Here is a 25,914-nt window from a genome sequence, read left to right as displayed (position 1 = left end):
AACTCACCCTAGGTCTGGCCCCATGTCTCTGACAGACAGAGGCAGACAGTAATATCCAAAATAACACACACCCCCACCACACACAAACTCTATACTCTTCCAACTAACATTATCCCTTCTAATAAATGCCCATGATCTACAGGGACACAAATGGGTTGGGCTCCGTGGCTAGGCTTATAAAGGCCCTAGTGGTAGTTAACCTATATATCTATGAACCTATATGCCTACTAGGACTAATCCGGTCAACAAAGAACAAATAAATAAAAACATTTATCTGCAAAATTCCAGGCACTTAACCCCCAAAAAAACACATGTAGCTAAAAGCATAAAGCAACAGACATTATATACACAAGCTTCTAATAACTTTACACAAGCCAGGAAACCCTGCAAAAAGAATCTCAAGTGAAACTACAGTCCCCTCTCACTCATGAGGCACTGGAAGGACCTTTACCAACTGTATCCAGCATTTCACTATCATCATTATCATCATCAACTCCCTTTTGGGGTCAGGGTGTAGCATTACCTCTCTCCATTTCTCTCGATTCAGTGTCACACTCCCATCTTCTTCAACACTCTTGCTCGACTGTTGCAGATCTTCTCTCACACAATCCATCCATCTCTATGCTAGACAACTGCATCTCCTCTTGCCTTCTTCCCATCTTTCCCAAATCTTCTTCACATTTCACCACTGTTCTCAAATTCAGAAGTTTTGCCAAAGAAAACTCAGAGCCCACAAACTTCTTTATTTAGTAACAATAGCAAGGACCACAATCTGATCTGTGCAAGTTTTTGAAAAGAGTTGGCAAGTGTGGGGATAAGCTTACTAACACAGCCAAAGCATAATGCCAAAGAATTCAGAGTCATGAGTGCCCACCCACTCTCTAATGACAGTAACTTCCAGAATGATACCAATGGCTGACTGGCGGACAAGATAACCTACCCATAGCTCCTAACAAGAAGGGTCCTCGATGTTAAATTACACATTTTATACTTTTAATTACAAATTACCTTTGCTGGCTATAACAAAAATGAAGGAAGGAAGGAGTGACCAGTAGAACGTGTGTGGGGGTTTCTATTTTCCTCCTAACATCCCTCACTCCTCTGAAAATATTGCTACCTCATTCAACACACACTTCACACAAACCATACTATCACTAGCTAAACAACACAACCCCCCTCCTCTCCAACCCACACCTTCAACTAGTAATCTCCCCACTGCCTTCTCTTTTTCTCCTGTATCTACATCCATCATAAAAAAACTCTTAACTAAACTTAAGCCCACCAAATTAACAGCAGACAGCCTCCCAAGTGAATACCTACAAATCGCAGCTGATGCTCTGGCCTACCAGTATCCATCTTGATTTACCGATCTCTGTCAGAAAGTTACGTTCCCACACTGTGGAAAGTATCACATATAATTCCCCTCCACAAAGGTGGCCCCTCCACAGAACTAACCAATTACCGCCCCATAGCTATTCTCTCTCCACTCTCCAAAATACTAGAGAGATGCATACACTTCTCAGATCTCAGACTACCTCCTTACTAATAACCTCCTTTTCAATACTCAGCATGGTTTCTGACCAAACCATAGCACCACCACTGCCTTACTCTCCTTTACTAACACTATCCTTCAGCATAAAAACAATGGCTATCTCTCCTCTGCTACTTTCCTAGACCTATCTAAAGCATTTGACATGGTCCCACACAAACAACTCATCTCTGTCCTCAATAACCTATCCTTCTCTCAATCAGTCACCAACTGGTTTTAGAGTTACCTGTCTGACCGCCAACAATCGGTTGCATGGCAGAATGACATATCTCCCCAACTATCTGTCTCCATAGGGGTTCCCCAAGGATCCATCCTTGGACCTCTACTCTTCTCTGTTTTCACCAATAATCTAGCCTCTGCCACCAAACATGGCACACTCATACAATACGCAGATGACTCAACCATCATCTGCTCAGCCCAGTCCCTATCCAAACTGCAAAAAGTCACACAGGAAGCCTTTTCCTCTGTTGAAACTTGGTTATCCGATGCCCAATTAATACTCAACCCAAACAAAACTAAACTACTCATCTTCCAACCCACCAAACATACTCAAAACAACTCTCACTTTAACATCACAGCAAAAGACAACACCACTATATACCCAACTGAACACACCAAATTGCTAGGAGTGGAAATAGACAATAAACTAAAATTTGACATTCACATATCCATGACCATAAAAAAGTCCACAAAAAACTAGGAGCGTTATACAGAAATAAGCAACTTCTCACCAAAGCGGCAAAGATTTCAATAGCAAATTCCCACCTTATCTCCACCCTACTTTATGCCTCTCCAGTATATACCAACCTAAGGCAATGCGATCTAAACAAGCTAAAGACCTGCTACAACAAAATCGCCAAATTCGCCACAGGGGCATCCTACCATAGTCACCACTCTCTCTCACTTGCTGAACTGAGCTGGCTTGAACTCCCTCACCTCTTTTAATGGTATCAACTCTCACTCGCCCACAAACTAGTAAACAATCCACTAAATGTCCCATCCCTCCAGAATCTACTCCAACCCTATCGCACCACCAGACCACTAAGATCCAGCAACAAAAATCACTTGCAGATCACTAAAGCCAATAACTCTGCTGGTGAAGCACTATTCTCTTGCGCCATAGCCAAATTATGGAACTCCCTCCCACCCACAATTACCTCCGTACCATCACGCACCCACTTCAAAACTTTACTAAAAGTGCATCTAAAAACATGCTGGCTATGCCCTTGCAACTCCCACTCTAATATCACCCACCCCATCCAACCACTACCTTTCTTTCCACCCCACTAACCAGCTTGATTATAGCAAGCTCAGATGCTCATAATCCTAGTACTTATACAGCAGGAACTTCTTATTGTAACATTTGTTAATGTCTGTTATGTACTTTGCAGATAAAGATTCTAGTTGCCTACTAATGTACTATGTTCTTCACCTGTAAATATGCTTGTAATTAATTGCTATGTTAATCAAATTGTTAATTGCTATGTAATCCAATGTAACTACTGTCTGTTTACTTTAGATGTGGAGCTTTTCACCCTGGGCCTCCGCTGAAAATGGACCTATGTCCAGTCGGACACTCCCGGTCAGCAAATGTAAATAAATAAATAAATAAATAAACTTTCAAACTTCAGGCCAAGAAGACAATTTATAATTTAATTTATTTACTATTTAAGATAAAAAATAAGTAGCAGACAGAGACTACTAATACAAAAAGATATGTACTGCTAACAACCAGAAATCACCACAAACATCAGATTCCTAATCAAAATCTTGAAGTCTGCTGCATTTCCTTGACTTTGTGCAGAACCAGCCAGGACAATCTCAACAGGCCTTTTCAGTTTAAAAAATGTGGGATATTAATTATTTTTTAATTAAATTTCCTTATTGTTTTAAACTGCATATTCAATAAGCATTTATAAATTCTTCAATGGCAAGAGCTCAAAGCATGACCAGTTACAGCTTACAATCACGCATTCATGACATCAGAGAATGGAAAGCAAGCAGTGATATCTTAAAACATATAGGGAAGAGTGATATCGGTGTGTGTGTGTTTTTGGCAGAGTGAGTGTGTGTGTATATTTATATGCATGTATGTGTGTGTGTGTGTGTAATTTTTTGGTGGGGAGAGTCTCCAATGATCCTAGCTCTTCACTTCCTTAATCCTTAATGGATCTCTGAGCACAACAAAATACTTATTTGCCTGACAAGGCTGATTAGACCCCTCCATGACCCAGATTTGGAGTATGCAATGAAAGACAAAGGCTGTCAGCTTAACAGTCATCCTCTACAAGAGTTTGTCTTTAGTATGCTCTACTATACTTCCCTTGATCTCAAGTTTGGCTGTTATATACCGGCTCCTGCTGTCACATACAGGCTCCTGCCTCCACTACACCAGCAGGGACACTGTCTGCGTAACTACTTGTCCACTATGTGCTAGTTCACTGTCTCATGAAAGGAAAGTTTCTCCAGTGGTTAAGATGCCACACTTTCTACCCAGTGAGGGACTGGTGACTCAAAAACAAGCATTCTGACCTCCTTCTGCCCAGCCCTTCAGGGCCAGGTGCTGTACTCTAAGCCAGGTCAACAAAAATGCTGTCTGGAGCAGGGCTTCCAAAATAATGACTGATTGAGCAATACACGGAGTACAACTTTTGCAGCATGAAAATTATGAATTTGACAAAAAAAAAAACAGTGAAAGTTATCAATTTTGGAAAATTTGGTTACTGGTTAGTATTAACATTACCTGAATGCCAGCAAAGAAGAACGTGAAAAGAGCCACAAAAACGTGAATAAATGCTGTTGAAATAACTAGTATTGTTAAAGCCACATAAACTAAGTTAGTAAACATGACTGGCTTACTTCAGATCTATATGAAAATACCAAAATGGTTGTTCCTGGTGAGGTGGAGTGTTTGTGTGATCACACGGAAGCAAGAGAACCTGCCAGACTATAAATGTGAGATATTAGAGCTATAGCAAGTGAGACGGTGAAGCATCTGGAGAAAATGGAGACCAAGTAACAGAATCTGAAGCCAGGTTGAAAAAGTGAAATCTAAAGTTGGATGAGGTCTTGAAACAGAAAAAGCAAGCCTGTTGGACTGTTTAAATAAGATAACATATTGGCTGGCTTTAAGAGAGATTCAAAGGGTATTGTGGAGGTATGTGTTTGCCACTGACACACTGACATTAAATTTAGAAAGCCAAGACCAATTTTGATTGAAATGTTGACTTGTCATGAAAGAGACCAAGAGAGGGAGGGTGGCTTTGGTAGCCAGGAAGAAAGTTCATATGGAGGGGAGGCCTGAGTTTTGAAACATTATCTGATAGTGATACTGAAGTGTCACTTGTAACTTACTGATGTAATGTGGGAGTCTTATTAAACATTTAAATTGACATTTATGGCTACACTTAACGTCTTCTGGAAAAGAAAAGTATTAATATTTGCTAGTCCAGATGAATCAGTAGAGAAATATGGGAACTGCCACAGATACGAGTCAAGTGCAAGTCAAGCAAAAGGGGAATTAGACTGCTGGGTTTGATAAAGCATATGTTTTGATTGAACTGGAAACCAAATAGGAGGAAATTTTTACTTTGATCTCACCTTTATACGTTCATAAGTGTGTACTAGGCTAATGGCCCTGGGGCCTTTACAAGTCTAGCCATAGGATTATCCTGGCATTGTGCCACCTGACCCTTGTTCCCAGTGCCTCTGTCGAGTAGAGCCACTGGAGTTATCCCCGGGGTAAAATTTCTATTTCCCTTCCAATCATCGAGATTTCTCTTGAAGAGAGTCAGCCAGGTGCTCTGCTTGACATGTATGGGAAGTCTATCCCATAGCATTGGCAGTCTCTGGGTTATGAACCTATCCCTCCAGTATGTTCTGTTGACTGTGGTAATGAGGTTGAGGTCTCTGGAGCGTGTGGTGTGGAGGGATTGTGATTTCTTTAGATGTAGCATTTCTAACACAAATGGGTCAGACACGGCTTTGTAAGTCAAGCAGAGATCGCCTCTAAGTAGGCGATATGAGATAGAGAATAGCTGTAGTTTTTTTGAGTGTGTCCATATAAGACAAGTGTTTAAGGCCTAGAATCCTCTTTGTGAGGTACTTTTGCAGCCTCTCTAGTTGTTGCAGGTGTCTAGTGAGGTACATGCCAAATGGGGCATTGTACTCGATGACTGGCCTAATGAGGGAAGAGTAGAGGGAGACAATGACCTCTTTCTTCCTGGATGCAAAACCCTTAGTAATGAGATGTGCCAAGAACCTTCAGACCACAGCGGCAATGTGCTGATCAAAAGAGATGTTGCTGTCAACCTGTGTTCCCAGATCTCTTATAATGCCTTCTGTGTTCAGTGGACAACCATCAATGTGGTAAATCATGGGAACCGGGTTTTTCCCAAAGGGGATGACGACACATTTTTTGGCATTGAGCTTAAGGCCATGGTTCTGACACCAGTCATTGGTCTCAGTGAGGCCATTCTGTAGGATGTCAACATCACTTGGAGAGTTAATAATACCTCCCAACTTGCAATCATCTGCGAACTTTGTCAGCCAGAGTCCCTTTGTGTTGGCCTGGACTTCAGAGAAGTAGATACCAAACAGGAGAGAACCCAGGACCAAACCCTGTGGGACTCCACTCGTGACTAGTGGCAGTCTGACTTGGAGGCAGCTACTTTCATACTGTGGGTTCTATCTGGTATAGGGGTTGATGCCTAGCTTAGTGAGTTTTTCTATGATTGCTGAGTGGGGAATGGTGTCAAAGGCCTTGGCCAGATAATGGCAGGCTGTATGAACCACCTTGCCTTCATCCACAGCTCTGGTAACTGACTCAAAGAAGTCGACCAAATTGTGCAGGCATGATTTACCTTTCACAAAACCAAACTGATCCAGAGTTCGGAGATTCCCTATATCCTTGTTTATTAGGTCCATGGTGATGTGTTCCATAGCTTTGTATATCAAGCTCATCAGGCTAATGGGGGCAAGAGTTCCCAGGGTCTGTAGTCGCTCCTCTTTTGTGGAAAGGGATGATTCTAGCAGTGCGCCATTCGGTAGGGACAAAGCCTGAGGTGAGGCTGTGATTGAACAGGGCACACAGGTGAGGTGCCAGTTCACTCTGTAATTCATGTAGAACACAGCCAGGGATATTGTCAGGTCCCACAGAAGCTGTATTCTTGGCCTTGGACAGTGCTCTTTTAACCTGTGCAGCAGTAATACTGAGTTGCCTGGCAATCTACTGGTATTGTGATTGGTCCTTTGGCAGGGGAGAGGGGTAAAGTTGGCACTGAATCTGTCGGCCAGTATATTGGCAATATCTGTTGGCTCGGTATAGGAGGTACCATTCTGCAGTAGCTCACAGCAAATCTGGGTATTGCCATCCAGATTCTTTATAAAACTATAGAAGGCCTTGTGGTTGTCTTTACTATCTGCTGCAATTCTGTTTTTATAGCTAGCTTTAGAGGATTTGATGAGGGAACTCAACTTTTTGTTGAGGCTGATAAGGGAGTTTTTCCAGTCTTGGGGCTTCACCTTATTCTACATTAGTTTCCGCCTTCTGTTGTAGAGTTTGTTTATGGCAGGGGACCACCAGACTAGCTTCCATTTTTTGGAGGAGAGCGTCTTTGTTCTATTGGGTATGGCGAGATCCCTGCATTTGTGTAGGTGTTCGTACAGTGCATCGGGTGCATGATTTGGAGGTCATGCAACTATTCTCCATTTGCATGGGTGCCATGAAGTTAGCCACCTCTGTTCTTAGGAGTCCAAAGTTAGCTTTGGAGACATTTTTCATGTTACCTTTGTGAGGGGGTGGGGGTGGAGGGATGTGGATTTCCAAGGTGATTAGTTTGTGTTCGGATCTAACCAGGGAGGAGTTGACTATTGGTGTTGAGCAACGGTTGCCCATGTTAGTAATGATCATGTCAAGGATGTTGCTACCTCTAGAGGGAGTAAGAATGAGCTGGTCCAGAGCATTGGAATTAATGAATTCCAGGAAACATTGGGCAAGTGTATTGGTACATGAGTAGCTTTCCCAGTTAATGGAGGGGTAGTTGAAGTTGCCCAGTATGAGAGTGTTAGGTTGGACCCTAATATTCTCCAGGGTGCTTAGGAACGTGGAGTGTGAGTCTTGGGACATGGTTGGGGACCTATAACAGGCTACAACCTGAATCGCTGTCTTACCCAATGTTAGCTGCACTTGAAGTATCTCTGATGCGTTATGCTGGACTACCAGTCTGGAGGTGTGCACATCCTTTATGAATATGGAAACACCACCACCTTTGGAGCTTCAGTCCAAGTTCTGGGGCTGAAAGGTGTGAAATGAGTTGTAGCCTGGTAGTGCAGGGGTGCTTTCTGCTGCCTTGAACCACATCTCTGTTACAGCACAAATGTCAATGTTCTCCATTTTAAGGAGTGCTTTGAGGGAGTGGATTTTGAGATTTACACTTCTAGCGTTGAGCAGCATGACCCTCAGACTACATTTGTTTGTAGCTGTTACAGTGGTAATTTGGTCTTTGGAACACCGCCTAAAAAAGGCACTATAGGGGTGGCAAGAGCCTTGGCCAGTATCCGGAAGCCCAGGGGTGACAGATGCAGGCTATCTTTGGCAAAGCATTGAGGTCGGTCAATCATGTCATGCCAGGCAGACAGATACTGGAACCCTTAGAATGACACCAGAAACTTAGCCAATTCTTGAAATCGATCATTTTCTGCTTGTACTGTGGTATCATTCTTGGTGATGGTAGGATGCTGCTCAGGGCTAGGGTCATACCCGCCTGGGCTACATAATCCGAGAGCTCCTCCATGTCTCTTTTCATGTAGTCCAGGAGGTACGTCTCAGGTCATACCACATGTACAATGACAAAGTCACATTTGTACCTGTTGTTGAGGGACCCGAGTGCATGCATTATGTGGTGGATCCTGGCACCTGACGGGCAGCTGACTGTTACTTTAAACTTATTCAACCTAGTGAGTGGGACATCAGTGTGCCTCACTATCGAGTCACCTATGACTAGTGTGTTGGGCATGCTGTTTTGCCTTAGGGGCTTTGGTTGAGTGGCACACTGTTTAGGATGGTTGAGTGGCACATTGTTTAGGAGAGTTATGTGTCTCGTGATTAGTGTTGTGGTGGTCAAGTGCATTTCTGCCTTGGAGGTCTCTGCTGTTTGGGTAGATTTTTATTGAGAGCCTCCATGAAGATGGGTGTGTGGTTTGTGTTTTTATGTGAAGGTAGTGCTGGTGTGTGTTCTGGAGGACTGTATGTTCCATGTGGTGTGGTGCAAGTGATGACCTTCTCCTCTTGACCAGCTATTCTGGTCTTGGTTGGAAAGTGCATGGCTTCCAATTTGGATATATAATTGCATCTCTCACAAGTCTGAGTGTTGGGAGGTAAAAGGAGAGGGTTGTCAGTGTGCATGAGGCAGTGGATACATTGCCTCAGGATGCCCAAGTTCACCAGGTTAATAGGAGAAAGCACACGGAACTGACCTTTGGACATGCCTGGAGGGGTGGGCATTAATAATAAGTACTGGAGCCGTTTCCTTGTAGAACCTTTAGTGCTGGTAGCACTTTTGTGTGCTACAATAATTGGTACAAGAAGTCTGGTAAAGTGGGGCTCAGAGGCTTACATACAGTCCTGGATACAGCAAATCTGTACCTGGACTAGACTAGTTACAGGAAAGGTGGGAAAAGTGTAAACACGGGCTTTTAAACCAGAAAGTTGAAAGAGATGGAAAAAACTGCCCAAACAGCCAATAAACTACAATTTCTGGGCCAGAAACCATGTCTCTTGTGGTAGATAGGCTACCTAGTGCTTACCACTCCCACTGATAAGTTAGAAGGCTTCCCTTCTAACTTATCAGTGGGAGTGGTAAGCACTAGGTAGCCTAGGCATGTTATCTCAGGAACAATGACTGGACAGATTGCAGAATTCTACATGATGTATGGTCTGAAGGTATCTTGAGGGGTAAACAATGCTATACATGAAAAAACTGATATTAATCCTTGAGTATAAGTAAAAGTGGCTGAACTTTAGAAAGTAAAGCCTTACACTTGTACTAGGTTCCATTTAAGTTCTAAATACCAACACAAGTATATTTAGCAATTATATTACATGTTGTTTAACAAACCTTATTACTCATTATTAGTACACAAAGTTGTGGGGCATAATTGTTACAGGAATGCTTTATATTATTCTAGTTTAATAGTGTAGTTAGTGTTAGCCATAACTGTTGGTAACATGACATGGAAAACTGATTATTTTTCTAGACTAAAGTCCAATTAATGTAGGATGGATGTAAGCATCTGTAGTGGTGCTTACACAGCTGCATAAAAATTTCAAACCATATGATAAATATGTTGAATAATTTATATTAAATAATCATTCTTAAAATTATCATTGATATAAAGGTATATTTTCATAAGCAGGATATATCTGAATTAATAAATACCACTGAATTAATTAGAGAAATTTATTTTGTTTGCATTTAAGTTTTAGACTAAGATGCAAACAACTTTATTATTAAATGTGAAAAATAAAAAGTGCTTTTTTTCCAATATGGACAAAGCATATAAGCAAATTTTAAGAAAGGTATGACTGAAAATAATTGTTTCTGGGTGTGTTTTTTAAGAAACTAGGAAATGGCACCTGCAAATAGTTATTCAATAATCAGATGAGTACTTGTTAAGTAGTAAAAATACAAATAAAATTATAGGTAAACTGATTATTAAAAACGTGGAGGATAAAAGACAGATAATGACAATTCAGAATCAAAAAAGGATACATATTTGCAGAAGGTCAATGCAGATCACAAGTAGGACAGTCACAATTTAGTAGATGATAGTAAGGAGGCTATTGTTAATTAAGAAGTCTTCCCCTCTTTATAAGGTATTTGGGAGGTGATCTACTGCAGGCTATAAGGCTTAAGTTAATGAATACAAAAATATGGTATTTAGGGTCCCTGTTTATCTGAAAGGTTCATATCCATCCTGTTATGCTAGCAGGAGATGTGGAAATGTAGCATTCAAAGTAAACTGGAAGTATAGCCCAAAAATACATCCTAGTTGTGTTTACAGTGCTTTATAGACTGAAGTGCATTTTATGTCAGTAAGATATTAAGAAAAAGAAGTTATGTCTTACCATAACATTCCATTTGTGTTGTGGATCTTCATCTGTTCTTGACTTGTGGGTGTACAGTTCCAATCCTCGGAACCGATCCGGCCGATATATAGCTTGCGTCAGCCAAAGATCTCTTGAGTTGCTAGTCTAGCCACAATGCCCCTCTCCACATTACCTCAGATCAAGTTTGAAATTACACAAAAGAAGGCACTCTCACTCTAGTCAGAAACCTTGTCCAAGATATCCCTAACAATAAAAACCCAGGACAGGATGTCGCTCCACCAGCAAAGGCGGGAAGGACGCAAGAATAGATGAAGATCGACAACACAGATGGAACGTAATGGTAAGACATAACTTCTTCATCTGATGTTGTCAATATTCATCTGTTCTTGACTTGTAGGACAGAGTCCCCAGCTACCTTAGATCCTGGGTGGTGTTATGGAAGAATATTCCTGAGAACCACAGAACCAAAGGAGCCCCCCCCCCCCCGGCCAGAGAAACTATCCAGTTTGCAATGAGTAATAAAAGTATGTGGTTTAGCCCAAGTTGCAGCTGTGCAAATTTCTGACATAGAAGCTTTAGAATGAAAAACAGCTGAAGTCACCCATAGGTCTGGTAGAATGTGCCTTCACTGGCATAGGGAGTCTTAAGTTTTCTTTTGTGTAAATGAAGGAATTGCAATCCCTTAACCATCTACACAGAGTAACCTTAGACACAGGTCTGCCCAAGGTTGCATTTGCAAAGGACACAAATAACTGTTCTGATTGTATAAATTGCTGAGTTCTATCCAGATAAAAATGTAACTGCCTGTGCATATCCAGAAGCAGGCAGTATTCGCCTTTATTAGAAACATTTGGGAAAAATACAGGCAAGTCTATGGCTTGACTGATAGGAGGGAAGGTCGGGTTTGTTCTGAATGATACTCTGTCTTTATGGAAAACTAAATAAGGGGCTTTAGAACATAGAGCCTGTAATTCGGAGACTCATCTCGCCAAAGTGACAGCTATGAGAAGCAATGTTTTCCAAGAAAGAAATTATGTCGCCATTAGCTGCAGGTTCAAACGGGGGTAAAGTAAAGGATTGCAATACAATATTCAAGTACCATGGCAATAACGGATCCTTGAAAGAAGGCTTTAAATTGACTGGTGCCTTTAAGAAAAACCTACAAAACCTGTGGGAGATTAAAGGCTGGTCACTGATACCATTATGGAAATGTGAAACAGCTGCTAAGATAACCTTGATTGTAGAAGCAGAAGTTCCTTTATCAAAAATGGTAGCTAGAAACTCTAGAAGTTTTTCTACTGGCACTGAAAAAGGATCCAGACCATTATCAGTAGCCCACATAGAAAATCTTCTCCATTTACTATGGTAGAGATTCCTGGTAGATGGTTTAAACTTTAAAGGATGCCAACAAAATATGTCGTACAAAAGATGGGGTGTCATTATGCCAGGTGACTAATGGAATTGCAGAAACCAAGCAGTCAACTTGAGGGTCTATAGACTGGGATGCACTAGTCCCTGAGGATGGGGCAGAAGGTCCGGGAACTGGGTCCAGAATACACAGACATCAAAGTAGATGAGGCCAAAGGAAGGGAAACCATATTTGTCGGGGACAATGAGGTGCAATGAGGATTACTTTGCTTCTCAACCAAGCTGCTTACTTGAGGAAAAGAGGGAACAGAGGGACAGGGGGTGAGGCATAAAGGGGACCTGGGGAGCAATCAAGAACAGCGTCTCTGCGGGTCTCCCCCTGAGGGGGAATTAGGGCAAAGTAGCTTCTGCACTTCTTGTTCAGGGGTGAAGCAAACAGGTCGCAGCAAGGCTGGCCACAGCAAAGAATGATCTTCTTTTCTACTTCGGATTTCAGAGACCACTCACGAGGCATGAGGATGCACCTGCTCAGTTTGTCCGCAATCACATTTGAACTCCCCGGGATGTGCACTGCTGTAAGAAAGCAGTTGGAAGTTATGTCCCATTGCTACACTTGAACGGCTTCTCAACACAGTGGATAGGACTTGGTTCCCCCTTGTTCATTGATGTACCAGACTACGGACACATTGCCTGACTGAATAGCTATCACCCCTTGAGGTAATGCAGGACAAAATGCTTACAACCATAGATGAAGGGAAGGTAGTCCACACAACCTATCTGGACCTTGCAAAGGCATTTGACACAATACCCCACTCGGGCATCATAGATAAGCTATCCAGCTTAAATATAAATCCCTATGTCACAAGATGGGTCGCAAACTGGCTCAAAGACAGAACCCACAGAGTGAGAGTTGCTGGAGCCATGTCAGACTCGAAACCGGTCACAAGTGGCGTCCCACAGGGTTCTGTCCTGGGGCCACTCTTGTTCGGTATATACTTTTCCGAGGTACAGGCAAATGTGGAAGGACTATGGCTCACCAAGTTTGCAGACGACTGCAAACTGGGCGCCATAATCGACTCTCCAGCTGACACAAACATCCTTCAAAAAGGTCTCACAGAGACAGATAACTGGTGCCAGCACCATGGTTTAAAGCTAAATGCCAAAAAATGTATAGTCATACCCTTTGGCAAAAACAATGTGCCCACAAATTACCACATAGGCGGAAACCCATTAAGTACAGAGAAAGTTATTAGGGACCTGGGGACCCAAGTTGAAAGCAATCTCTCCTTTGAAAACCACACTGCCAAAGTGGTTAAAAAGACCTTCTATACAGCCCACCTCATCACGAAGGGTTTCACATCTAGATCAAGAGAGGTAATCGTGCCCCTTTATTCATCCCTCATCAGGCCCATCATAGAATACAATGCCCCTTTTGGGATGTACCTTACCCGACACCTGCAGCAATTAGAGAGACCCCAAAAGTATCTCACCAAGAGGATCAAGGGTCTCAAACAGATGCCATATGCTGCTCGGTTAAAAAAAACTCCAGCTCTACTCAGTTGCACACCGTCTACTTCGAGGCGATCTATGCCTGACATACAAAGCTATGTCAAATCCAGAATTAATGGACATGCTCCACCTCAGTAAATCTAAATCCCTTAGAGCCACACGCTCGAGGGACTTGAACCTCAGCACAGAAATAAATAGAACTTGCTGGAGGGACAGGTTCATAACCCAGAGACTCCCTTAGCTCTGGAATAGAATTCCAGTTCATGTGAGGCAGAGCACCTCACTGAATCTCTTCAAGAAGAATCTCGATAGGTGGATGGGGGATCGTAGGTTTGTCCCAGGGATTACTCCCGTGTCACTATTAGACAGAGGCACAGTAAACTAAACCTTAAAAAGGGCACAGTATACTCAAATCAAGGGGTGGCGTAAGCCATACAGAATCGGGCTAGGCTTATAATTGCCCCAGGGCAGATAGCGTAGTATGAACCTATGAACAACACCAGAAGCACTGCCCTTAGCTCTAGAACACGGATATGTAGATTGGCCTTGGAGGGGGGCCAAGTACCTTGAACTGTCTTCCCGAGATAATGACCCTCTCCACCCAATCTGGGAAGCATCCATGGTCACAATGGCCTTGGGCTGCAGGGAGACAAAGGAGCAGCCTAGAAGAATCTCCTCGGATTGCATGCACTAGGCTAAGTCATTTTTGCATGGCTGGATATGAGGATCAAATGATTCATGGGGTGGGTTAAAATACACACTGGTTTGCAAGTAGCCATTGGAGAAGTCTCATGTGAAATCTTGCCACTGGAACTAATGTGATCACTGCTGCCATGTAGCCCAATGCCTGCAGAATCTGCTGAGCTGTAAGTTTGTTTGAGCAAAGGAGAGGGTGAACCTGCGATTGAATTTTCTGCAACCCTTGGAGGGGAAGTGATGCCACACAATAAAGAGTATTGAGATGAACTCCAATGAATTCCATATCCTGAGAAGGGGTTAGTTGAGACTTTGCAAGATTGACCGTGATACCCAACTGCTGAGATAGTTCCAGAACGAAGGTCATAGTTTGTAATAGTTGATGCCTGGTGGAAGTGGTGAGGAGCCAGTCGTCTAGGTAGGAAAACACTTGGAATCCGTGCAGCCTCAAATGTGCTGTGACCGCTGCCATGCATTTGGTGAACACCATGGGGACTGTGGTGAGACCAAAGTGTAGCACTCTGAATTGGTAATGACCGCCTCCTAGCCAGAAGCAGAGAAACGTTCTTGAGCATTTGTCCATCTTTAAGTGATAATACACACCTTGAAAGTCGATACAGCACATCCAATCATTTTCCTCTAAGAAGGGAGGAACTGGCTGAACCATGACAATCCAGAATTTTAACTGCTGGACAAATTTGTTCAGAATACTGAGATCCAAAATTGGTCTCCAGTCCCCTGTTTTCTTTGGCACCAAAAAGAATCTTGAGTAAAACCTGGATCCTAATTGGTCTAGTGAGACTTCTTGGAAGATTCTTTTTCTAGCAGCTTTTGTATTTCTAATGCTGCTTGATCATTCTGACTGGGTGAAACATCAGGCAGTCTTGCTGGGGTTCTTGAGTAAAGAGTGAAGAGGATTAGATAACCTCTGGAAATCATCCTTAGCACCTAGGCATCTGTGGTTATCCGTCCCCAGGCATTTGGGTGCAAGGAAAATCTTCCCCCAACTGCTTCCACAGGTAAGCAATCTGGTCCCCTTTCAGGAGCATTGGTAGGGTTGAGCAGAGAACGAGTCACTGGAACCCTGATTCTGTGGACCACCTCTGCCTCAGGGATGGTGTCTTCTATTGTAACCCCCCCCCCCTCTGCCCTGAGGGGAGTCCAAACCACATGTGTCCTGGAAAGGCTTCTGGGACTTCTTGAACGACATCTTACCACTCCTTTGATTCCGGGAGTAGGATCATTGAGGAGTGGAAAAACATACAACCACAGCAGACAAGAGTCTTTCCATCCTTTTCACAACTGCATAGAGTTTCCTTTACTTTGGGTCCAAACAAAGAGGATCCATCAAACGGAGCATTAGCAAAGGAAGACTTGAATAGTTCCACAAACTCACACATACACATCCAAGCAGGTCATTGAACAGCAACAATTGAACCTGCTGACTTGGTTGCCCCTTTGGCTGCATGCACAATGAGCCTCATGGACGAATTTGAAATAGATTTCAGGGTAGCTAACTGGTAGGCCAAACTCACACATACACATCCAAGCAGGTCGTTGAACAGCAACAATTGAACCTGCTGACTTGGTTGCCCCTTTGGCTGCATGCACAATGAGCCTCATGGACGAATTTGAAATAGATTTCAGGGTAGCTAACTGGTAGGCCACCTTTTCCTGGATGTCCTCAGTGACTGCTCCCACCAGGTATCTGACAATTCCTTGAAAGTGTGTCAAAAATTCAAAGACCTGATACAGAAGGTCGATGATGCATAGACCACTTCCCAAATCTGTCCATTGCCCTGGACTCTCAGTTAGGGGGATGTACAGTAGAACTTTCCTTGGCTAGTTCTTTCTTGGTGGCAGCCGCTACCACCATGGCATCAACTACTAAGCCCTTTGCTCAATGTGGATGGTCTTTGGGAGCGGAAAGAATCTTGTCAGGTCTCCAGGGGACAGGTGCTTTAGAGTCAGGAGTCTTCCAAGCCTGCTAAGCAATCAGCTTAATTAGGTCGTCAGTGAACGGGGTCACCCAGGAGGTAGACAGGCGAGCACCAAAGGCCTGCAAGTACACGGATTCCTCAGAGGAAGGGTCTTTGGGCTTCCAATCACTGCTCTGTTTCAGGATCTCAAGAATGTCTCTGAAGAAGACGTCTTCCCTAGCTGACCATGGGGCACTCTCCCCATCATCAAAATCTGTGTCCTCCATGACGGATTCCTCGGGAGAATCAAGGTGTTTCCTCTTACATGATCACTTCCAAGGAAGCTCTTCAGTAGGAATGTCTGAAGAGGACTCGGAAGAGGGGATGCCTGTAGTAGGTAATTCTTGCAACCTTGGGGCTCGCTCTCTAGGGGTCAAGGTTGGCAGTACAACCGAAAAGCATGGGGTCACAGAGAGAGACTCCAGTAACACAGGAGGCACCTGAGATGAGGCAGGGGCCAAATCTCTTTCCATGGCTTGAAAAGCAGGCCCCACTGAGGAGGGATGGGAGCCTGGAACCGAGACAGAGAAACTCGGAACCTGGGTCACACCCTGCCCCGAGAGACCCACCTGACAAACTGGAACCAAGTATGGGTACTCAGTCAGCACAGTCCAAAGAGGCAAGGTCGGTTCCATAGAAAAACTCGGGGCCAGCTCAAACCCCTCAGGCCTGATGGTGAAGACATGGTCCCGGGGACCCGATGGTGCCAAAGGCACTGAAACCGTCAGAGCCAGACTTGGTGAAGACAAGAAAGTTGTCAGCACCGAGGGTCCTGATACCTGTGAAGTTAGAGTCAAGAGCTCTAAAGCCCATGAAGAGGTCAGATGAGAAGAATAAAAAGGGGTCCTAGAGATGAAACCTCCTGCACCAGAAGGGAGAGGGGGCTGAGAAGATGAAGGAAGACCCCTGGCTGTCAGGATCTGATCCACCAACCTTACAATATCCACTTCTGAGAGACTTCTGATGGAGCAAACGGATAACCCAGAAGGAGACTTAGGTCTCTCCACAAAAGGGCTAGGGAGTTGTTCACTGAAGGGATCCAAGGAGGAGGAATAAGTGGTCCTAGGTTCAGTGGAAATATCAGGTTTCAGCACTCTCTGCAGGGCAGTAGGGGATATCGGCACCAGCATGGCAGTAGTGACAGCTGGTGCTGGTGTCGAACCACACACAAGGTTGGAACAGTAGTGGTCAAAGATTTAGTAAGTGTCGTGGTCACTGTTGAAGGCAGAAAGCTTCAGAAATGTAGGTTTCGGTTCCAAAGAGGATGTTTATGCTTCTTAACAGTTGGTGCCAAGGGAGACATTGGCACCAAACAGGAGGATTTTGATTCAGAGGCCGGAGGAGACTGCTCGGCCTTGGACAAGGATTTTTCGAACGGGGCTTTAAGAATTAGTTTATTTTTCCTCTCTGCCAGAGTTCTGTTGCTGAAACCCTGGTAGACTGTGCAGTCAACAGACAAGTGGGGAACACCCAAACAATAAACACAACATTCATGGTTATCAGAGTTTGGCATTTTTCTGCTGCACTCTGTACACTGTTTGAAGCCCGTAGTGGAGCTTTTAGGTTTGTCCACAATTGTCCTGAATAAAAAGGGCAGAAGAGGCAGAGAGAAAGACAAGAATGAAGAAAGTACAGAGAAGAAATTCAGTCACACCACAAAAAGAAAATCTACCAGTGATGGTAGAAAGATTACCAATGGTAACGATGGGGGGAGGACTACCAACAATGGTAGAGGGAAAAATACCAATGGTAAAGGGAAACCACACACTCACTAAGGGTAGGCCAAGATTTAAAAAAAAAACTAGAGAATAAAGGGTTTTCAGAGAACTATAAGGAAAGAGAGTAAACAAAAAGTTTTATTTAGCTACGAGAAAGAAACTGGCTGACTCATCTTGCTGTAAGAGCGGCAAACGAGATCAGGGGTAATGTGGAGAGGGGCACTGTGGGTAGACTAGCAGCTCCAGAGATTTTTGTCTGATGCAAGCTACATATTGGTTGGACCGGTTCCGAGAACCTGAACCACACACCCACAAGTCAAGAATAGATGAAGACTGACAACATCAGATCAGTGGTTAAAGAAATGTAGAATCTCCTTGGCTCCTGTTGGCATTGCTAATGTGTTAAAAGTGATTATACTGTCAAGTCAGAGTATGATGACAGCTGGTGTAAAATGAAACCAACCTGAACAAAAGTAATGATGACATGAATGGACCAGGTGTCAAGCGCTTCCTTTAGTTTAAAATTTAAGCTGACAGTAGGACAAACGTCTGGAAAATAAAGTAAAGGAAAACTGGTCTTGGCTGCATAAAGGATTTTTATTCCTATTTTTTTCCTTTAACATTTGAAATGGATGCAAACTAGGTATAACTGGAGGGGCTGCTTCAGGAGTAGAAAAGGGAATACAGCACATCTGCTTGCAAAGTTATGTGCATGCCTGTTTGATGAAAGACTTTTTTTAGTGATGCAATACAGATGGCTTTGTAGATATATGTATATAATAACAGCAAACAGTTCTCCTGTGAAGATGAGACAAGGTGTGAAGATAAGTCAGGCAAGAAGTAAAAGTATATTAGGCACAATGCTTCAATGAGTGACTGCAACATGACCTCTCACATCACAAATGCTCTCTCCCAGAAACTCAAAAGCTGCCATTTGCATACAAAGCAATGGAACAGCTGGAAACAAGTGTTTTTGCAGAGTGACTCTATACCCCCCACATTGGGGATAAGCCCCAGTTCGCCCAGAACTCAGACATACCTACTCCACAGTCACATAAGTTCCAAAAACAGAGCACAGTTGTCTCCAGCAATCAACAGGGCACAAGGAGTACATTTCAACTGAGTCACTACACTGTGTGTGTGTCTTTCGGCTTATCCCGGTTAGGGGTCGCCACAGCGGAACTCCGGTCCGCTAATGTTTGGTAGTGGATTTTTACGTGCCGAATTACCAGCCCTGATGCACAACCTTCAACGAAGGCACGCCCATTCACGCATGCCTCCACACAGAAGATGCTCTAGCTGAGAATCGAAAGGGACAACGTCTTGCTGTGAGGCGACAATGCTGCAAACTTAAAACTAATGTAAAAAAGGGAAACAATGAATACATTTATGAAATTACAGCAACAATTAATCAAACCAATATCCTCATATCTTCAACTTTACAAAAGAAAAAAAATTAAAATTTTGAACTTACTTCTTTATATTGTTCAACATGCTCATTAATGGCTTCTTGGCTGTAGAAACCTGAAATTCCTGATGGACTTGGGATGGGTAGAAGAAAACCTGAAGCGCATAACAGAAAATAAATAAAACAGTAAAATTCATAATTCTAGCGGGTCAAATAGTTTTCTACAGTTTGTTTTTACTACACCTAATATGCAACTCCTAGAACAAAAATCCTCTCAATCTACCATCTATGCATTTTTATTTGTAGGCATGAGAAAGTATACTGGACCTTGTGGTTATTACTTAAATAAAAAGAAATAGTATAATTTTTTGGCACAGTGCAAATACCTATTTAATACTGCTACAAAATTAGTTTATATCCATTATGCAAAGCAGTACAGAAAATGAAATGTGACTTCACAAACTAAGAAATGTACTTTTCCATGACAAGTGTTTGCATACGTCAAATTATTGTTTTTTTTTGTTTGTTTTTTTGCTTGTTTTTTTCAGCCAAGGTACAATGTAAACTACAGACAACTTCACACAAAAATAAACAATCCCATTCTGGGATTATTGATCAACTCTCCCAAATTAATGTTAACCCATATATAATTTTCACTAGACAGCAAACTGGTTAGTTGACAGAACCCATACAGTTAAGGTTGTGGGTGTTTGCATTAACCAGAAAAGTATCACCAATAGTGTCCCATGGGCGCTCTGTCAAGGTCATCTTCCTCTATGGTATATACTTCTCTGGCATGAAAACCAATACGAACAGACTATGGTTAAAGACGTTTACTGATGACTGCAAATTGATGGCATTTATCAAAATTCCATTATGATAATCAAATTCTCCAGCAAACAAACACACTCTTAGGTGTGTTAAATGGCTTATCCTCAATGCCATGAAATGCAGCAGAGTTTTGTTTGATCACTACCACTTATCATGCAGATTTCCCCTGTAAATCTGATAAACTCAGCAGAGACTTGGGCACTTGTGTCGACAATAGGCTCTCCTTTGACCACCACATCTCGCTGGTGGTTAGAAAAATCCTTCCACCTTGCACAACTTATCCCTCACTGCATCTCTTCAAGGTCCAAAGAAGTTACAGTCCCACTTTATTTCTCCTTTATTGAACCTAGTACTGCATATAATGTCCTGTTTAGCATGCATCTTACTAATCACCAAAACCAACATAACAGACTTTGCGGTTCTTCACAAAAACACTCTCAGTACCCTCAGCTACTCTGACGCACTAAAAGACCTGCCCTCTACTCAGTGTCATATAGACTCCTAAGGGGATTATCTCTGTTTTAATCTTCCTTGTTATGAACAACCAAGCACTCCTATAACTCTTTCATCTAAAGAGAACCAGTGATAAAGCAATAACCCACTCTAGAGACAAACCTGTACTACCACATCACCACCACCTCATGGTATGACAGGTGTCTAACTCAATGTATCCCCACCTTCTGGAATAGGCTGCCCTTTTATATTCAAGCAGGGTACTTACGTAGCAATCATTAAAACTAGTTAGGATGGTTGACTGAGAATTTTCACCTGGGAGATGCATATGACAATCTATTCAATGGGGGACACTGTTAGCCACCCACCAGTACTGAGTGATGTGACTGAACTCAATGGTCTCCTTTGCCATAAGCTTAATAAGAACCAAGGAAAATGAAACATTAACTATGCAGGGTAATCTTTATAATGCTTCATGCCCTGGTTGCAAAAGTACTTGGATTTGTGTCCCACAGACACAAGGATCATTTGATATGGATCATTTTCCCAGGCACAGTACAGTTGTGTATGTTGCTGTTACCAGTAACAGTAAATCTTCAAATTCTTCACTGCTGCAGTAGCCTATGTTTCCTGGCAAAGGATACAGCACCTGGTCAGCTTCTGACAGCTCTAATCACCTCCCACACAGTCACTCTGGCTGCCTATAGGCTAATTCCTTTTGGAACAAAACTATAAAAGCAGCTAGAGTGACTAAAATTCTCCAGGACTTTCTTGCCCCAGATGGGAAGAAAGGGGAACTCATGCTGAACTATCCAAAACAATACAAAGCTATCTAAACACTAACAACAAAAACTACAATAAAAGTTGCAACCCACACAAACTATGTACAACAAGGTGGGGGTAGTGGGTGGGTGCGGCTAGAGCAGCAGTGAAGAAATTGATCAACTACTGTTATGGGTAAGTGCAACTTAGAGAAATGCACTGTGTTCATCATTTTCACTGCTGTAGAAGCCTACGGGTGGATTAACAAAGCTTACTCAATGTGGGAGGTGGAAGAATAAGGGTCCAGGAGCCCCTGCAGGATGGTCTTTGCAAAGCCTGCTCAAGACCTAGAGAAGTAATCCAATATATAATACTTTGTAAATGTATGCAGAGAAGACCACACATGCCGTTGAAAAAGCTAAAGCCCTCTCGAAAGGGTCTTAACCCTGCCAGGAACGGTTTTGCCACAGTGGGAGTAACAAAACACAATAGCAGAGGAGAACCATCTAGAAATAGTCTGTTTAGACATGAATCAACTTTTCTTAGTCCTAGAATATGATATTAATAGCTGGTCAACTTTCCTGTAGGACTTGGTTCTGTCAAGGTAGTTCTTGAGTTGTCTATGTGCATCCAAGCTATAAAAATTTTTTTTTGTTTTTAGGATCTGGATAGAAAACTGGAAGACTGGTAGTTCGATTAAAAGTGAACTCTGAGAAAACCTTAGGCATGAATGAAGGGTTAGTACATAGAGTAAGCCTGTCTCTAAAGAAAAATAGATAGGCTTCCTGATCATAAGAGCTTGCAACTCAGATACTCACCTTTCAGCTGCCAGAGCAAGAAGTAGAAGAGTTTTCCAAGTAATGATCCTCAAAGCAACCAAGGAGACAGGTTCAAAAGGTGACAAAGTCAATTTTTCCAGCACAAAATTTGAGATCCCACAATGGAGGTATTTGTTTGCAAGGGAATTTTGTGCAACACCCTTTTCAGAAAGAGGGGAGAAAAAGGAGGACTCATGGGAAAATAAAGGCATGCAAAAGGCCAGAGGATAGTAACTCACACAAATATTTGAGTACCAGGGATAAAAACTTCCTAACAAAACCATGGTTATTGGCTAGGCACCAGCTAGAAAATCTTTACATCTGCCAACAGTAGCAGGCTTTCTTGCCTCCTTTAGTACCTGCTGCACTTCCTCATGAAAACGTTGCCTAGAGGGTATCAAAACTGAACCATCCAGGCAGTCAGCAGCAGCTGCTAGGTGTCAGGGTGCATCAAACTCCTCCTGTCCTGTGTGAGTAAATCCACCCCACAAAGAAGCTTATGTTAGTTGCCCTTGTCCAGTTCCATTGGAAGAGAACCAATTTTGCCTGGGCTAAAACAGAGTCATTGCAATGACTTTTGGTAAATCACTCTGAATCTTCAGGAGTACTTTGGATATCATTGGAATGGGTGGAAAATGATAAAGGAACATCCCAGACCAAGGGAATGAAACTGAATTGGTTCGCAATGCATGGCTGCAAGGATTTCTGAAACAGAATTTATCTAGTTATCTGTTTGAAAGGAGCCAAATAGATCTCTACTTGAGGTGTTTCCCACATCTCGATCAGTACCTGGAATACTTCTAAAATGAGCTTCCACTCATGAGGATCTGTCTAGGATCTGCTCAGTTTTTATGTCACTATGTTTTGTTCTGACAGAATGCAGGAATCTTAGAGAGTTAGGAAGTGCTGAAGAGCTAACTCCCAAGCAATCATTACTAACCGGCACAAAGGGTTTGACTTGGTACGGCTTTAAGTATCACATCACAGTGATATTGTCTGTAATCACCTGAATAGGGTCTAGTTTCCAAAGTTGATGTAGTGCTTTACAGCTTGAATTACAGCCAGCACTTCTTTGGCATTTATATATCTTGATCTGTCTAGCCTGTCCCAAAGATCTTACACTTTTACTCCCACAGAAACTGCACCCCACACAAAATCTGAGCAGTCTGTCAGGACCGACTGTTTTGGGGTTGGAAGAAAAAAAGGATGTCTAATGTTGAGTGCCACCTGATCCCTCCACCACTGCAGTTCTAACTTCACAAACCCAGCACTGGTATTTGAATCTAGTGAGAAAAGATGCTGGGTCCACATGTTTTTGAGGAACCACTGAATCTTTCTGATGAGCAAGCTGTAAGTGGTATCACTGGGATCATAGAAGCCAGAGGGCCTAATATCCTGAGGAATTGTCTGGCTGAAGCTTTGGATAGACGAGAAAACTTCAGGAATACCTAATGGTATGCGTCTGCCTTGTCTTGGGGTAAAAAAGCTTTTTTTTTGCATGAGAAAGTCTATTAGGCACCCTAGAAAAACAATTCTGTGTGACGTAGTCAGGAAGGATTTCTGTATGTTATCTGAAACCCCAGCTGGGTTAGGAAGGATGAAACCTTTACTATAAATTCCTGGCATCTAGGTAAAGACTCTGCACAAATGAGTAAGTCATCTAAATAAGGAAAACTATGGAGACCCAAATGTGGATCCCCTTGTAATCTGCAGTGAGCCACCAGAGGAGCTGGGCACTTTGTAAGCACTCATAGTGCAATAAATAGCCCAAAGGGTAATGCAGGGGATTGATAATACAACCCATATACACAAAATTTTTGGAACCTCCTGAATTTGTGTGCTATTGGTATGTAATGTTAAGTATCCTTGAGACCTAAGGTTACCATACAACAGTGGTCTGGGAGCAGTGCTAACACAGACTAAAGCATCAACATTTTGAATTTTGGAACCTTCACTTACATTGGTAAAAGAAAGATCCAAAACTGCTTATCATGAGTGCTCCTTTTTTGGGACCAGAAACATTCTGGAATAAAAGCTCCTTCCCATGTGTTCTGTGAGAACATGTTCTATGACTCCTGCTTCTAACCAGTGTTGGAGCATCCAAGAAAACAACTCTGTTTGGTTGGGAGGGTGAGGAGGAATTCCCTTGACAGAAGGGAGAAGAGACTATCCATTCCAAACTGCCAAGCTGGGGCATTAAGTGGAAGTGGAAACGAAGTTGGAGCAGGAAGAGGGGGAAAGGAAACCAGGCCACCAGTACAGTCATTTTGAAATTAGTGTCAGACTCTTTTGAGAAATGTCTTTCTTTTTTTTTTGGTACCCCCTGACATTTTTTCTTGGGTGTCTGCCTGTTATTAGAATGAATTCTCTGATTATTCTGTTCTTTGAAAGGGGTAGAGGATTTGGAAGGGAGGAATCTGAAGACCAGAAAATACTAGAAACTCCTTGTATTGATTTATCTCTCAAATCCCATTTTTGAGGACATGTAGCAGCATGCCCAAATAAAACATTTGTGTCTACTGGTGAACTCAAAATTTCTGATTTTAACCATCTGAAAAACCAAACAAATTTCTTCAAAACAGCTAAAGTGGAGGCACTGGAAACAGTTATCACTGCAATCATACACACTTTACAAGGTGTGTTTAGAAACTTCAACAGGTTATCACAAAATGATTTACTTAGGTTCATTGGTGTTTACTACGCTAATGACCACAGGGGCCTTTTTAAGCCTGGCCATGCATCCAAAATCTCTGACAAGTTCTGGTACCCTTGATAAGCATAAGAAGCAGCTTGGGAGACAAAACATTTACAAGCAGGGGCCTGGGAGATGCATACATACAATTACACGTATATCAGACCTAACATTTACCTTTCTCTTAGACAGTTATATTATTACTTATTACTACAGTTATTCTATTCACCACTATAGCAGCTGATTGTATAATAACTACAGGTGCAATAAGGAACCAATGTAATACTCATGTTCTCCATATTATGAGAATATCTAGCAGTTTGCATTGCACATAATGCCCTTGTAAACTGATAAGCTAGTTGTGATGCCTTATTGTTAATGCACTATTGTTTGATTATCTTGTCAGCTTCTCACATCCCTGACATTAATACCAGAGTTCAAGAGTCTAATCGCTTGAGGGAAAGAAATGTTCTTAAGCCTGGTCATTTTACAGTGTGAGCTGCAGTATCTTCTGCCAGATGACAGGCATATAAACAGTTCAAAAGCAGGGTGTGTAGGATCACTTGTTATTTTTGTTGCTGTGTCATGTACAGATTCTTTATCTTTGGAAGTTTGGATCCCGTTATTTTCTCCGCAACTCTGACTATCTTTTGTAGGGCTTTTTGATCTGCAGCTGAACAGCTTCCATACCACACTGTGAAGTTGCATGTTAGGATATTTTCTATGGTACCCCTGTAGAAGATGGGAGAGGATAGAAGTAGGTAGGCTTGCTTTCCTCAGTCTTCTCATGAAGTGCAGGCACTGATGGATCTTCTTTACTATGTGACTGTTATTGGTTGACCAAGAAAGTTCCTCTGCTATACAGACCCCTAGGAATTTTGTGTTCTTTACCCTTTCCACTACCTCCCCATTTATCATGAGAGGAGAGTGAGCTGGTTGTACTCTGCTGAAGTCTATTATGAGCTCCTTGGTTTTGCTGACACCGAGGTCAAGATTATACCTGGCACACCAGAGAACTCACT

At 42.6% G+C, this 25,914-nt stretch overlaps 1 protein-coding gene across 1 annotated transcript in view; it reads right to left on the bottom strand.

Moving 5' to 3' along the window:
* The window catches only part of LOC122795968, a 540,544-nt gene that overhangs the window by 347,957 nt on the left and 166,673 nt on the right, over positions 1 to 25,914 (bottom strand). The window contains exon 2 of the mRNA XM_044064450.1: positions 19,403 to 19,491. Within this exon, the coding sequence (XP_043920385.1) occupies positions 19,403 to 19,491 (89 nt within the window). The remainder of the gene's footprint in view (positions 1 to 19,402; positions 19,492 to 25,914) is intronic.

This window comes from Protopterus annectens, chromosome 2.part2, assembly GCF_019279795.1.
Source record: "Protopterus annectens isolate FY-2018-M chromosome 2.part2, PAN1.0, whole genome shotgun sequence".
Lineage (NCBI taxonomy): Eukaryota > Metazoa > Chordata > Ceratodontiformes > Protopteridae > Protopterus > Protopterus annectens.
The sequence above is the reverse complement of the archived record's forward strand: the minus strand, read 5'-3'. Positions and strand labels throughout refer to the sequence as shown.